This window comes from Alexandromys fortis, unplaced genomic scaffold, assembly GCF_014885135.2.
Source record: "Alexandromys fortis isolate MF-2015 unplaced genomic scaffold, M_Fortis_MF-2015_v1.1 scaffold_70, whole genome shotgun sequence".
In the NCBI taxonomy this organism is placed as follows: domain Eukaryota; kingdom Metazoa; phylum Chordata; class Mammalia; order Rodentia; family Cricetidae; genus Alexandromys; species Alexandromys fortis.
Genome location: NW_026067955.1, coordinates 6,432,238 through 6,448,627, shown reverse-complemented (window position 1 = coordinate 6,448,627; position 16,390 = coordinate 6,432,238). Strand labels below are relative to the sequence as shown.

Genomic DNA, 16,390 nt, shown 5'->3' with positions numbered 1-16,390 from the left:
ACTAGAAGTAAATTCAAAAGGTCTTTCATCCAACACATGAAGCATGGAAAAAATTGGGATAAGTGGCAAAGAGCTCCAGGTTTATGAAGGGCAGCGCTTGGCCCTGCCACAGAGCGTAGGGTGAAAGCAACATCACAGTGCGCTAAGCCTTATCTACATGTGCTTTGCTAAGACCATCACATGAACCTGTTCATAACCCCATATATTAGGCAGGAACTATAGTGTTCATTTTTTTAAGATATGAGAAAATTGGGTTAAGAAAAGGTAAGTATATGTTCTTTGAACACTTAGCAAACAAATGGGGAAGCCAATGCTTAAAGTGCAGGCTGTCAAACTTGAAACCTGTTTGCCCAGCCTTATACTGGCTCAGAGTCAGGGCTTGGATTCCTGGGAGCTTCGGCTCCTTCCTGAGGATGCTTCTGGCTGAGACTTCAGAACACACTTTCCAAAGGGCAAGCCATGTCCCTGTGAATGTGTTACTATTCAGTACATATTACCTACTGTCTCAGTGACACAAGCTGGGCTGGGTTATCATGGAGAAGTAGATTTTTAAAAGCATCAGTAGACATAGCACTGGTTTCCTAGGAAGCACAGATGTCTAACTAAGTAACAGGGGCTATGGAAAGGATCAAAGAACTTAAGCAATGAGCCATCCTTTTCTAAAAATGAACAGTTTATATACTAAAACATAAATAAAATATACATTTTCACAAAGAAAATCCACAAGGCCATCTAAAGATACCATTAGAATGTCTGTTCCAGAGTTCTTAAGCAAGATGATGATGGCCTGGTAGGGACAAGAAGCGCTTTCAATATACATGGAACTAGGGTAGTCACTGAGTAGAAAGAAAGGGAGGGCCTCCATTAGCAAAGGGGAGATTGTCTGTAAAGACCTATGGACTCTTACAAGACGGAAAATAATCAGAAGAGGAAGGGGCTGTGATTATAGAAGTGCGCTGAGACTCTGGAAGATCTGGAAGAGTCTGCCCACTAAACTAGGCTCTGGATTTCAGTGTGAAGGCAAGGAAACGACCCTGATGACTTTTGAGTAGAAGCATCCTGGTTTGGGGGAAAACAATAAGTCTTGTGGTGATGGTCAGAATCCCAGGAGACAAGTGGTACCCGTAGAGAAAGGAATAGCCTAGGAAATTATATTTATTTATGATTTAAAATCCTTCCAAAGGAATAGGGACAAAAATAGTAGGTACTATTTATCAGATTTCAGACACAGTATCAGATGTTAAATGATGAGTTCAGGACCACAACGATAGTCAGTGGCCTCCCAGGTTTTGATCACATATTTCATATGCCCTCTCATCTATGGAATTCTGCTTGTATCTTCATTTCCAGAACTCCTGGACAATAACATTACAAGCTAAGATGATGGCAATAATGGAAAAGCAGCAGCAACTAAGAGACATATCAGATACCCCGACTCTTTACTGATTCTTCATACATTTTAAGCTGAGGACTGAGAAAGGGGGGGGGACAAGAGTTTGTTTTCACTGAGAAGTAGCCCCAGGGTGGCCTGATCTTACTGCATGCAGAAGTCATATTCTGCTGGGCTATGAACTCTTTTGCTGTGCTCTATGACCAAGTACCACAGTATGGAGGGTGATCTACCTACCATGTAGTTTCCTGCTTCTCTCACGAACTGTGGCATAATCTTGATTGTGCTTATTTATACTAAGGTACCATAAGACAAGTTTAGAAGACAAATATAACCTTCGATGGAATTATCATGTGAATTCATGGCAATTACCATACAATTACATGCTCAGTAGCCTCTGTGGAATTCCAGAGTGTTGAGGTTCACATCCATGTGCAAAGGCTCAGGCTTCTGTGTAACATGAGGGCCTGCTTGTTGGGGTTTCTGTCCTGCCCAGTTCCCACAGCCAGTAAATCCCAAAGAAAACCAAACAGAACATCTACATTAGTTATAAACTGATTGGCCCATTAGCTCAGGCTTCGTATTAGCTCTTATAACTTATATTAACCCATTATTCTTATCTATGTTAGCCACATGGCTCAGTACCTTTTTCAGTGGGGCAGGTCACATCCTGCTTCTCCAGTGTCTGGGCAGGACTGTAGGAAGAGCTTCCTTCTTCCCAAAATACTCCTGTTCTCATTGTCTGGCCTCTACTTCCTATCTGGTTATCCCCCCTATACTTCCTGCCTGGCTACTGGCCAAACAGCGTTTATTTGAAACATAATTGACAGATACAGAATTGTTCCACACCACTTCTGGGCCTTCACTATGAGGGCGGGTGCATGGCACTGCCTGACATGATAGACTCTAGCCAGCGACTCAGCACTAAGCTTCTCTTAGTTGGCTCTTGTCACTGCAATATTTGCAACATAGAGGTTATAGACAGTAGCTATATACTGCACATTAAAAAAGAAAAAGTAACCTAAGAAAAAACTTTTGAAAGTTTTTACCACAAAGAAATGATAAATGTTTGAAGAGATAAAAATGCTTATCTGATTTAAATACTTGGATACATATGTATATCAAACATTACATGGTACTCCACTGATAGGTAAAATGTTTTTGTGTCTCTGTTAAAAATAAAAATGTGTCCTAGTATGTACAGATGGGACAATTCTAATAGCAATGCATGACTCAAGACACATTATCCTGCAAGGCCTAACATTTGTATAGACATGAACTCTGCCTACCTGTGGAAAAAGTAACCTTAACAATGGTGCTGACTGGGATCTTCACTTATAGGGTTTGATATAAATGTTGATGGAAAAGTCACATGGAAGGGGGACATATTACAAAAGATGACTGTAAAGTTTATACATATGGACTGTGATCAGCTCAACTCACACACTGCTTCCTAGACAGAACCTGAGGCCTGCCTACAGATCTCCAGATACCCCCATGTCAGTGTGTGTTTCAAGTCACTGCGGAAGTCCAAGCATCTGTAGGACCCTAAGACCCAGACTTGGGCCAAGAGTATTCTTCTCTCACGACTCTAAAGTTGGTCACGACTCTGTATGCAGGCCTCCACACTTCCAGACATCCCACAGAAACAGCTGATGGTCCAGGGCAAATATATAATGTTATGCATTCTGCAAAGCTGCTAATATCCAGTACTCTAATTTGTGCAGATTAAATTTTAAATGTTCTATGAAATATGTAAGTGAAGTTTTCTGGGCCTACTATAGCCAGTCTCTAATATGCATGCAAAATAAAGTGAAAGGCATGAAAAGCAGAAGGGTTACTTAGGAAGAGGAAAGTGATCACCAGGTGGAGAGGGGAACAAGAGGGAATAATAGATGACTATAATTGAAATCCATTGTGAACATGTATGAAAATGGCATAATGAAACCTGTTTGTTTGTATAGTTAATATCTACTAATAACTTTTTTAAACAGCAGCTTCCAAACTGAAAATGCAATTAGTTTCAAAATTGGCTACCTTAAGGAGTTTTTTGTTAACACTAAAGTGACTTATATCATAAAGTATAGTATGGGAAGGAGGAATATTACTTCTAGCACTATGAATAATATGTCATGTTGATAGTGTGTTTGTCAGCTTTGAGATAATATGACAGGGGTCTTATTTAGCTTAGAGTTTGGTGGACTAGCCCATTCATTTCTTTGGACCTCTGATGGGGGTGATGGATTGCAATAATAGAAAATGCATAGTGAAATAAAACCACTTACATTATGAGCCAAGAAGTAAAATAGAGACAAAAGCACCTAAATTCTGACAATCCCTTTTGAGGGCATGTCTTCAATGACTTAACGATCTTCCACAGAATCCTACCCCCTCATGATTTCACTATCCTTTAATATGTGACCTTTAGGAAATAGAACCCAAAGCACAATAGCATAGACCCTTAATATAAGGTGAGAAGGACTGCAATTCATATGTGTGGCCTTTCTCTCTCAAAAACACACTACTTCAATCCAATAATGAGAAAAACATCAGAAAAAAAAAACAATGGGAATTTAATGAACTAGCTAACCAGTACTCAAAATTGTCAAGTTCATCAAAAACATGGGAATCTGAAAACTAAGAAAGATCTGAGGAACATAAGGAAATAAGATGACTGAGTATAATATAACACTAAAAACAAGATGGGGCCTTGAAACAGGAAAGGGGAAAAGGAAAAAACTAATGAAATTCAAATAAAGTATGAACTTAGATAACAGTAATGTAGCAGCCGGGTTCCCTAGTTATGACAAGTGTTCCAAAGCAATGTACGGTAGTATCAACAGTGCAATGTTGTGGTGGAATAAGCACGTCTGTGCCATCTAGTCATTTTCTGCAAATCTGTAACTATAAAGTTAAATTTTGACGTGAAAATTTTTGGATTCTAACTCAGTTGTAACTTTTCTAGTCACCAGAAACCAGTCGCTATGCAGTGATGACTACCCAGCTGAAGCATGACAATCTCTCCCTAGTCTTCTATTATGTTTTTCTCCAGATGTGTAAGGCCCATGGCATTGGCTATGACCTTGAGGTATGAGGGGTTATAGTTCATTGGGGCTGGACCACTCAGGTATGTGCAGGATCTAGATGGCTGATAAACTGCTGCCCCTTCAAAGAGATGTTCTTTAAGATTAGGTAGGTATGTTCAGAGGAAGGTTAGGCATTGTACAGGACAGTACCTGAACAACAGAAGTTCCACAAGAATAGCCCTTAGTCCTGGACACTTCCCTTCCTCTCCAGATTTGCACAACCACATCATAAAGCAATAACCCTAGTTACCAGATTTGGGATTGCCTTGGAAGCATCTCTTGATCCTGCAGTGGGCATGTCCTGAGCCTCTAGAGCCTACCCACTACTAAGAAATCTCTTCTTGGTCTTCTCAGACAAATCGAACAGACAGCACTGACACGGTGGCTTAAGCAGCAAGAATTCATTTTCTTACAATTGGAGGGTAGAAGTCCAAGGTAGATTTGGCTCCTGGTAAGGGAACCACCATCTTCTTCTTGTGTCTCTAAGACACATACACACAGACACAGACACACACACACACATGCATACACCAGGGAATGTGATGTCTTTTATATAAAAACACTAATTCTAAAGGATCAATGCTCTACTCTTATGAGTTATTTAACTTAGTAACCTCCTTAAAGGCCCTGTTTCCAATATAATCACATAAGTGTTTTAGGGTTAAAAATATAAGGTAGGGAACAACAAAATGAAGTCGTTATCATTCTGCTGTTTACATGTGATGATTTCTTTCAGGAGAAAAGTGAAAATGCCAGAATGAACTAATTTACCTGAAATTGTTACATTCCTTGCACACAATCCCTTCAGAATTAAATAGTTTTTAGTTCCAAATTGATGGTACTGAAATAGTCCCATGTACCACAAAGTATGATCTACTTGCTTTATTTTTCTAAAGTATCAAAACAGAATAGTGTGAATCAGTATATTTAGCAGGGAAAGTCTCAAAAAAGACCAAAACAAAACATATGTTCTCATGTTATACTATCTAAAATGTGTTTGTTCTTGAGGTCAGGGCTTTACACTCACTTGACTGGAGTTATAATACTTTTGAGAAAAGTAAAGCCCAGAAATCAAGGAATTATTTTCACCTTTGTTTTTTGAGTGCTTGGATGCACTCCTTTTTCTTTCTGTTTTTCAATTTAGTCTCTGTAGAGACTGAAAGAAATTCCCAATGCTAAGTATATTGCAAGTTATCACAGCAGGTGTTGGGGAAAGTTTTTAATTAGCAATAACTGTGCCTAGGATAAACCTCATTGTCTATGATGCTGTAACTAGGAGCAGTATTGTAATAAGAGGGTTGTCTTGGTGCAGGAGGTAAACACATGGTGCAGAGGAAGCAGATCAGTGAAGGTCAGGGGTCTTGCTAGGGAAAGCTACAGAAAGAATGGATAGAGAGGCATCAAAGACAGTCATCACAGTTTACAGACTCATCTGCAGGTTTTCTCGTGTTCAATAACTTAGAAAGGATAAGAGATAAAAAGGTAAAGAAAAATACAGAGTAGGGGCAACAGAGTAATGGAATAACACAAAGAAGAAAGAATCAGAAGCAAAGGGAGGATAAAATCCAGAAATTAGAGGATTTTCTATTTGAAGAAAGCAGAAAGAATAACCAGAAGCAAAGCAAACAAATGTGTGTGTGTGTGTGTGTACACATCACATAAATCATGCACAAACATATATGGATCAGGGACAACACACACAACATGTGTACATGTTTGTATGTGTGTGTGTGAGAGAGAAAGAAAGAGACAGAGACAGAGAGACAGAGACAGGCTGAAGTGATAGTCATCTGACCATATTGGCATTTTACAAATTTCCCAGTTGTATTACTGCCTGACTTTTCCTGAAATGGGCTCTCATATTTCCTGACTATAAAAATTGATTTAGTAGTCTATCCCTAATGAGAACTTTGCACCACCACTCCTCCCCTTTCCCTTCCCTTTTTCTTCTTCTCCTCCCCATTTTCTCCCTCCTTATCTTCATCATCTTCTTCTGGTTTCCTGAGACAAGATCTTACCCTAAAGCTTAGACTGGTTTTAAATTCCTGACCCTCTTCCTGCCTCAACCGCTCAGTTCCTGGGATTGCAGGGGATCTTCATCCTCCTACTCTTCCTATCATTCTGGACATCTCTCAAGAAGGAAGATGATGGCCAGCATTTTAGAGCACTTGCTGTCTGTCAGCCACTGAGCTAAGCACTTTCAGTTCACCATCTCATTCATTCTTCATGCCTGTGCTGGGAGGAGGTGTTGTTTCTACCATATCACAATGCGCTTTCCCATGAGTGAATATTCCCAAGAATGTTATGGAGCTGGTATTCAAATACCATAATGATGGAGGAAGGTCATTGGTTAATTAATAAAGAAACTGCTTGGCCCTCATAGGTTAGAACATAGGTGGGTGGAGTAAACAGAGCAGAATGCTGGGAGGAAGAGAAAGTGAGCGCAGAGACGCCATGCTCCCCTCTCCTGGGCAGATGGGATGAAGCTCCGATCCAGGATGGACATAGGCTAGAATCTTCCCGGTAAGCGCACCTTGGGGTACTACACACTTTATTAGAAATGGGCTAGTCCAGGTGTGAGAGTTAGCCGAGAAGAGGCTAGATATAATGGGCCAAGCAGTGTTTAAAAGAATACAATTTGTGTGTTGTTATTTCGGGTAAAGCTAGCTGGTGGCAGGAGCTGGGTGGCAGAATGCAACCCGCAGCTCCTACTACACCATAACTGTACACAGCTTTCTCCCATATGTGTCTTTTGCTCTTAAGAACTGCTTCACTTAGCTGGGCGATGGTGGTGCACGCCTTTAATCCCAGCACTCGGGAGGCAGAGGCAGGCGGATCTCTTTGAGTTCGAGACCAGACTGGTCTACAGAGCTAGTTCCAGGACAGGCTCCAAAGCCACAGAGAAACCCTGTCTCGAAAAACCAAAAAAAATAAATAAATAAAAAATAAAAAAGAACTGCTTCACTTGAACCAAAATATGATTGCCAGCCTAATAAAAGAGTTCTGAGATCCATTTCAAAAGCATGCTCTGTCTCAGTGCCTCTTACTCAGCTGGAGAAGCAGCACCTTCTCTGCAACAACCCCTACTATCGCCGCTAGCTTACACAAGCGAGGCATGCATTTAAGATGGACTTCCCCAAACTGCCATTCTCTCTAATTATACTAAGACTAAAAAGAAAACCATTTACCTAAACCCAAGTGTAACCTCTTCTACCTGGTCTTACTTTTGGTTGAATTTAAAGTGGGTGCTTTTTCCAGGAAAAGCAAGCAACATAAACAATATATTATTGTTGATACTACCAAAGGAAGATTCCTCCAGTGTCCTCATTCAATTTGGTTTTCTTCCCATTATTATCACAGAATTTCAGTGTTTTCTTTTTCAAAATTGAGGGTGGGGAGTGTCGATTATCCTATGAGCTTATTTTTTTCTTTCTATTTTTTAAAAAAGATTTGACTGAAGTTTCTGTTCTGCCTGGTTCCCATGGACGTTAAGTCCCAAAGAAATGCACAGAGGCCTATATTAATTATAAACTGATTGGCCTAGTAGCTCAGGCTTCTTATTAACTATTTCTTACATCTTATAGCCCATTATTCTTGTCTGTGTTAGCCACGTGGCTTGGTACATTTTTCAGCGAGGCAGTTACATTTTGCTTGCTCTGTGTCTGGCTTCCTCTCTGTCTGGGTGACAGACTGCAAACTGAAACTTCCCTCTTCACGGAATTCTCATTGCCCTGCCTCTACTTCCTACCTGGTCGCCCTGCCTATATTTCCTGCCTGGCTATTGGCCAATTAGCGTTTATTTAAAATACAAGTGACAGGGTAGAGATCATTGTCTCACAGCATTATGTATACAGTGGTCTGCCTGTATGTATACCTGAAGGACAGAAGAGGGCACCAGATTTCAGTACAGATGGTTGTGAGCCACCACATGGTTGCTGGGAATTGAACTCAGGTCCTCTGGAAGAGCAGTCAATGCTCTTATAACCTCAGAGCTATCTCTCCAGCCCCAAGCTTAATTTTTCTTCATGCATATTAGAGATGCATTGCTGAGTTTTTAAGTAACTTGGTGGGTCTCATTCCTGGTATTTCTATAATGCCACAGAATGCCCCCACTAGTTTCTTAATGAAATGAAGCTGTAATGCAAGCCATATGAGGAAAGGCATCATGTTTACTCTTTGTAAGAGTGTGAAGGGGGCTAGCATCACTCATTCATAGGCAGTATGGCCCCACAACCAGCAACAATCATTTTCTCTGGCCTAGATATTACCATGGTGGGAAATATTAGCATTGTTTACATAAACTCTGGTTCTTCCCTCTTTGGGTACATAATAGAACTACACTTCCTCAGTGCTCTCCCAAAGTTGGGCATGACCATGTAAATTGTTTTGGCCAATGAGATATTAACAGAAGTGAGATATGTCCTATCTATGCAGAACATTTGAGTTTCCATATCCTCTTTCCTACCTTGGAAAAACATGGGAGTTCATTCCAAGAGTTCACTGTACCAGTCTGGTGTCTGAGGGTATCAACAGTGATTGAAGACACATGTCATCCACATGGAATAAGAACATAAGCAAGAACTGCTGCTTCTGTTGTTATAGACAACCAGCAACTGTCTTTTTCAAATACTGAAGCATAACCAGTCTACTTGGTTGGCATAGAAATTAGTATCCAAACAAAAGTGTTCCCAAACAAAACCTGCAAGTTGACTTGGTGACATGGAAGTGTTCATGGGAATAGGCCATCTCAAAAATCATATTGTGAAGTCATAAAATATTAGCAAAACTGGTACCTATAACAACTTAGAAGGCCTACTGTGTTCACAGCATTGGCGAAGCAGTTAGAAAACACAATGCTTTTTTTTTTTTTGTATGTTGATCAGTGTCAATTGCTTTGTCAAAGAATACAAAAACTGTGAGCCTCTAAATGTACCAGGCAATCTATATCAAAAGTGAAAATAAACGGATTCTAGAAATAAGGAACTTGAAAAAGCTGGAAAAAGTGAGTTGTAAATTTAAAAAAGGTATAAAATATACTGACAGGAGCTGACAAGATGACTCAACAGGCCTGCTACACAGGCCTGATAACTTGAGTTTGATCCCCTGAACCCATGTAAAAATAGAAGGAGACAACCAACACCACAGAGTTGCCCTTAAACCTCCACACATGCACAATGGCAAGCACACACACAATACTGAAAGGCTTTTGCACACACAAAAAAGTAAAACTCAGCCTTGTAATAAGAAACAAACTAAAGTTACAAAAACAACCAACTACTAAAACCTCTGAATAGATCTCAGAGTAAGGATATAGCAAAGATTATAGCATCTAGCAAATGTTTTAATATAGAAAGACTAGCTCAAGAAAACCAGACAAAGGCTATCACTCTTCTACTAAAGCCTGACAGGCTTAAGGCACCTACAATTAAGAGATGAGAGGGGTACAGAAACAAGAAACCAAGAAATAAAGAAAAACCCAGCTATATGCAGATATCACTACATAAGCAGTTATTGTAGCTGATTGAAATTAAAGTTTCGTGTGTTTTATGTTTGTGCGTATGCACCAGTGAGTGCCAGTGCACATGTACATGGCTTATGGAAGCCAGAGAATAATCTCGTGTGTCAGATCCCAGACATCTTCCATTTTTTTCTGTTTGAGACAGAGTCACTCATTAGGCTGGAACTTAGCCACAAACACCAGGCAAACTTGTGTTTGTGTTTCCACGTGCCTGGGTTTCCACGGATCCTCTATTTCCACCTCCCACTTCCCAGTGCTTGGATTATAGGCACACTCCCAGCTGAGGATCCAAACTCAGGTCCTCATAGGGGTGAGGCAAGTGCTTTACAAACCAAGCCACCTGCCTAGCCTGAAGTCAAAAATTTTGAGGACTTCAACAGTTAAAAGAAACATCAATGTGCACTGAAGGAGGCTATACCTGTTTAAGACTTAAACCGACCTTTGGGTCCTCAGCTATCAGTAGGTAGTGAGTGGTAGAAAGTCTTAAAAGAGAATACTCAGAAGGCAGAACCAAGGAACACACACACAAAACCCAGCATTTACAAGAGTCCCCTTAAGTTCATAGAAGCACCCTGCTAAAGAGTATTTCCCACACACAGTACAGGAGCCCAGTGGAACTTCAGAACCACTACAAACTGTCTTCCATTTGTATCATTATTTTCCCTTCCAAACAGAAGCAAGTATAGCAATGGTCTCATCCCTTTACCCACAGGGTTTGAGTGGTGAAAGTTGAACAGATAATTATTTTCTCCTTTGGAGCACACGTACTTCATATCAAGAGGCCCAAACCTAATCTGGAGACACCATGGGTCATCCATAATCACGTGTGATGTAATTTTAAAGCACTGTACACTGTGTAAAACATGTTCAAATATTTTGTTTGATCCTTGCCATAACTTTAAAAGTAAACATTTTTGCCTTGATTTTGTAGATGAGAAAGCTGGAGCTTAAAAATCAACTGCTTTGCAAGTCTGCATAACAAAACCTTGTTTTTATGTGCTTTCCAGTAACTAATCTGAAAAGGATTTTATACAAGCAAATTCTTAAATATTTTCAAAGAAAGACTAAGATAAAAACAAATTTAAGAAGTTAATTTAAGTTTCCAGCCTAAAGAAACAGGCATGAGTAAAACAGAAACAAGGAATCTGATGGCCAGGAAGTAACACTGGGAGGGTACTTTCCAGGAAATAAGACCAGGCCATGGATCTAGAGTGGAATTGTCTACACCGAAGTCAATCAGTAATTTTGATACTGTTATGAATTGTAATGTAAATATTTTTGAAGATAGAGGTTTGCTAAGGGGTTGGTTGCGCCCCACAGATTGAGAGCTGCTGACATACAGCCTCTGCAGTTTTCTCTCTAAGTTACAGAATCCAATAAAAATCTAAGACATACTGAAGGACAGGACCAAAGAATTGAAACCAAGTAGAAGAAAGTATCCAAAAGTGGTCCAATATTTAAGTTATCAGCCAGAGATTCTAAAATAACTATGATTTATATCTAGGAAGATAAGAGGATAGGTTTTTAGAGTAACAAGGTAATTAATTTCACAGAAGCCCTGAATCTGCTTTTCAGAAATCAAGTGGATGTATGTGGGTTCTTGGGGATAATTTGTTTTCACCTGTAATACGTAAAATAGTTAATCATGTATGGGATAATGGAATAAGGAAAACATGATGTTTTTACACTCATATTCATTATAATCATTCACTTGAAAAATAGAATGTAACCACATTGTAATTTTTATATTGCTAGAAAGATTTTTCTGGGGTATATATGCTTTAAGGGAAAAAAAAAGACACAGAAGAAGGGAAACATGGGGTAGAAGAATAGAACAATAGAAAATAGAGTAGAACAAAAATAATAAAATGAAGAACTAAGCTTTGGCACTCAGGGGGACTGCTGGGTGGTGGTGGCACACGCCTTTGATCCCAGCACTCAGGAGGCAGAGGCAAGAGGGTCTCTGTGAGTTCAAGGCCAGCCTGGTCTACAAGAGCCAGGACAGGCTCCAAAGCTACAGAGAAAAAAAAAAAAAGGAAAAAAAAAAGAAGCCGCCAAATGAAAATTACAGAACTAAGAACTGTAAAGTTGACCCTAGCAATTTTATACAGTAATGTAATAGGAAAAACAACATAGTAAAAATGATTATTGAGTCAGACGGTGGTGGCACATGCCTTTAATTCCAGCACTCAGGAAGCAGAGTCAGATGGATCTCTGTGAGTTTGAGGCTAACCTGGTCTACAAGAACCAGTTCCAGGACAGGCTCCAAAGGTACAGAGCAACCCTGACTCAAAAAGCAAAAACAAACAAACAAACAAACAAACAAACAAGTATTGAACTAGAAAACAGGTTGGTGGGAAATATTCAAAATTAGAGAGAAAGAAAATAATGACCACACGGAAAGAGGTTGGCGATTTGTGGAAAATGAAACAAAGCAAAACACCAGAAGTACCGCACATAGGCTTAGAGATGAGGAAACTTAAATTCTGACAGAGCTTTCAAGATTGGTGAACTGTATCAAATTAAACATTCCACAAGTACTGCAAATGACAGGCAACATATATTTAAAGACAACCACACCTTGAGCGTTATATAGTTTTGAGATTAAAGGAAAGATAAAATCTTAAAAGTAGATAAAAACAAAACAGCCCATCATCTGTCTGGTCATTGCTCTGGTAGAACTAACTGATGACTTCTCAATAGGACCTATGGAAGGCACACAATGATTAAATCATACTTTCAGACTATGGGAGAATATGGATTTAATTCACAGAAAAGGAGGTTAAAATCAGTAAATGTTCCACAAAGCCTTGGAATGGCAAGCATATGAACCTTTTCTGATTAAGAATTGCATTCCAAGCAACATGGACTTATTTGAACAAAGAGAGAAATAAAACTTGGAAGGGAAAACTGGTTATCCGAAGTGATTTGCTATAATCATGTTAATAATAGAGTCCTAGAAGAGCATTGTCATGCAAAAATATAATGTGAGCCACAGAGACCATTCACATTGGTCTAAGAATAATTTTTAAATGAGAAAAAGTAGTCAAGATTAATTTTAATATATACTCTGATAATTCAATATACTAAAAATATTTTATCTCAATATAGCATAAAACTATCAAGATATTTTCATGTTTGCACTAAATATTTTTGAAATTTATTTAGTTTTTTTTGTGAGAACAATTTTCCATACAACATATTCTGATCATGATTTTTCCCTTTCCTAACTCCTCCCAGATCCTACCCACCTTCCTACCCAACCTTATGTTCCTTTTCTCTCTCCCTTTAAAACAACAGACAAAAATAAAATAAAAAAGCAATAAATACACTTTTAAAAAACTACCAAAACCCCCACAAAAATGAAAAGCAAAATAGATAAGCAAAAGACTGATAAGACAAAAAATGCCTAAACAAAGCAAAATAAGACAAAAATATGTAAAAATACCACCGAGTTCACTTTATGTTGATCCTGTGAATGGGGCCTGCCCCACCCAAGATGTGGTTAAAACACCAATCTCATCCCTTTGAAGAAAACTGATTTTTTTTCTTTACCAGCTGCTATCAACTGCAGATACCTTCTTGGTTAGAGGTAGGAGTCCATGTCAACTCGCCCTTTCCAGTGCTGGGACCCTGTCTGACATGGACCTGTATATGCCTTGTGCTTACTGTCACTGTCTCTGAGTTCATATGTGCATGGTGTCATCCATCACCTCTGGCTAGTAATCTTTATCCCTCCTCTTCCACATAGTTTCCTGAGCCTTGAGGAGAGGGCTTTGATAAAGACACATTTAGGATTGAGTTTCTCACTCCATACATTGCCCATTTGTAGCTCTCTATGTTTAGTTCCCATTTACTGCAAGAAGAAACTTCTCTGATAATGGCTCGGTGAGGCACAGTTCTGTAGATGTGGCACTATGTCATCAGGAGTCATTTTATTGCTGTATTCCTTTAGTGGAATAATAGTGGTAGGCCTGTGACCCATCTAGACTCAGGTTCTTGGTCACTTTAGTAGAATCAGATAGAGGTTCCATTTCATGGAATGGAATGAGAAAGTAACGGTTGGTTACACCCTTGACATCTTTGCCATTATTGCATCAGTGTATTTTGTGGGGAGCTCACTGCTATAGTTCACAGGGATTGTAACTGGGAGATACTGATGATTACCTCTCTCCTACAGTATGGCATGCAGCGTTACTTCAGGAGGGGTGTGCTGTTGGTTGTTTGTCACTCTTTTTCTCTTTACTCTTTGGGGGCCTGCCACTCAGCTCCCAAATAAATCACACACAAGGAGGCTTATTATTACTTATAAATGCCTGGGGCCTTAGATTAGCTTGTTTCTAGCCAACTTGTCTCAACTTAAATTATCCTATCTACTTTTTTCCTCTGGGCTTTTACTTTTCCTTACTTCTGTAATCTTATTTTCATTCTTACTCTGTCTGGCCCCTTCTTTTCTCACTCCTTAATTTCCCTTCTTTTCTCTCTTTTTCTCCTTCTATTTATACTGTCTGCTAGCCCTGCCTATTCTTTCTCTTGCCTTGCTATTGGCCATTCACCTCTTTATCAGCCCATCAGGTGTTTTAGACAGGCACAGTAACACAGCTGCACAGTGCTAAACAAATGCAATATAAAAGGATGCAACATATCTTTGCATCATTAAACAAATGTTCCACAGCATAAACAAATGATGTCTGGGATTGCAATACCTCCAGCTGTTCTTTTATTATTCAGGATTGTTTTTTAGCTATTGTGGTTTTTTTAATTTCCATATGAATATGAAATGTTTTTTCAATTTCTGTGAAGAATTGTGTTGTAATTTTTATATGTTGAATCTTTAGATTGTTTTTAGTGGGATATTTATTTTTCACTATATTAATTGTATATAGCCATGAGCATGGGAGATATCCCATCTCCTGGTGTCTTTTTCAATTTCTTTCTTTAATGTCTTAAAGATTTTATTACACAGGACTTTTCACTTGCTAGGTTAGAGTTATCCCAAGTTTTTGTTTTGTTTTTATTTTGTTTTTACTTTTATTTTTAGGCTTTTGTGAAAGGTAGTTTTGCTGGTTTCTTTCTCAGTCTATCATTTACATATTGGAAGAGTATTGATTTTTTTTATTTTTATTATTATTTATTTATTTATTAAAGATTTCTGCCTCTTCCCTGCCACTGCCTCCCATATCCCTCCCCCTCCCCCAATCAACTCCCCCTCTCTCAGCAGCCCGAAGAGCAGACCTGGTTCCCTGCCCTGTGGGGAGTCCAAGGACCTCCCACCTCCTTCTAGGTCAAGTAAGGTGAACATCCAAACTGCCTAGGCTTCCACAAAGCCAGTACGTGCAGTAGGATCAAAAACCCATTGCCATTGTTCTTGACTTCTCAGCAGTCCTCATTGTCCGCTATGTTCAGCGAGTCCGGTTTTATCCAAGGCTTTTTCAGACCCAGGCCAGCTGGCCTTGGTGAGTTCCCGAAAGAACATTCCCATTGTTTCAGTGTGTGGGTGCACCCCTCGCTGTCCTGAGTTCCTTGCTCGTGCTCTCTCTCCTTCTGCTCCTGATTTGGACCTTGGGGTTGTAGTCCGGTGCTCCAATGTGAGACTCTGTCTCTGTCTCCTTTCATCGCCTGATGAAGGTTAATATCCAGGAGGATGACTATATGTTTTTCTTTGGGTTCACCTTCTTATTTAGCTTCTCTAGGATCACGAATTATAGGCTCAATGTCCTTTATTTATGGCTAGAAACCAAATATGAGTGAGTACATCCCATGTTCCTCTTTTTGGGTCTGGCTTACCTCACTCAGGATAGTGTTTTCTATTTCCATCCATTTGCATGCAAAATTCAAGAAGTCCTTGTTTTTTACTGCTGAGTAGTACTCTAATATGTATATATTCCATACTTTCTTCATCCATTCTTCCATTGAAGAGCATCTAGGTTGTTTCCAGGTTCTGGCTATTGCAAACAATGCTGCTATGAACATAGTTGAGCATATACTTTTGTTGTATGATAGGACATCTCTTGGGTATATTCCCAAGAGTGGTATTGCTGGGTCCAGGAGTAGGTTGACGCAGGCGGCTGTGCAGGCAGACCGGCGCAGATGCAAAGCTATTGATTTTTGTGTGTTTATTTTATGCCCTGATACTTTGCTGAAACTGTTAATCAGATGTAGAAGTTTCCTGGTGAAGATTTTAGAGTCTTTAATGTATAAAAAATATGTCATCTACAAATAAAGTTTGACTTTTTTTCCTATTTGTATAAGAACTTGAACTTCTTCACTTGTCTTATTATTCTAGCTAACCCTCCAAGTACTATATTGAATAGGTATGGAGAAAGTGAACATCTTTCCTTGTCTTGCTCGGATTTTATTGGAAATTCTTCAAGTTTCTCTCTGCATAAGTTGATG

General features: G+C 39.3%; 1 protein-coding gene across 1 annotated transcript in view; it reads left to right on the top strand.

Annotated features, from left to right (window-relative positions):
* Positions 1–16,390, top strand: part of Iqch (IQ motif containing H) — a 125,157-nt gene that overhangs the window by 94,812 nt on the left and 13,955 nt on the right. The window contains exon 13 of the mRNA XM_050151778.1: positions 4,443–4,478. Within this exon, the coding sequence (XP_050007735.1) occupies positions 4,443–4,478 (36 nt within the window). The remainder of the gene's footprint in view (positions 1–4,442; positions 4,479–16,390) is intronic.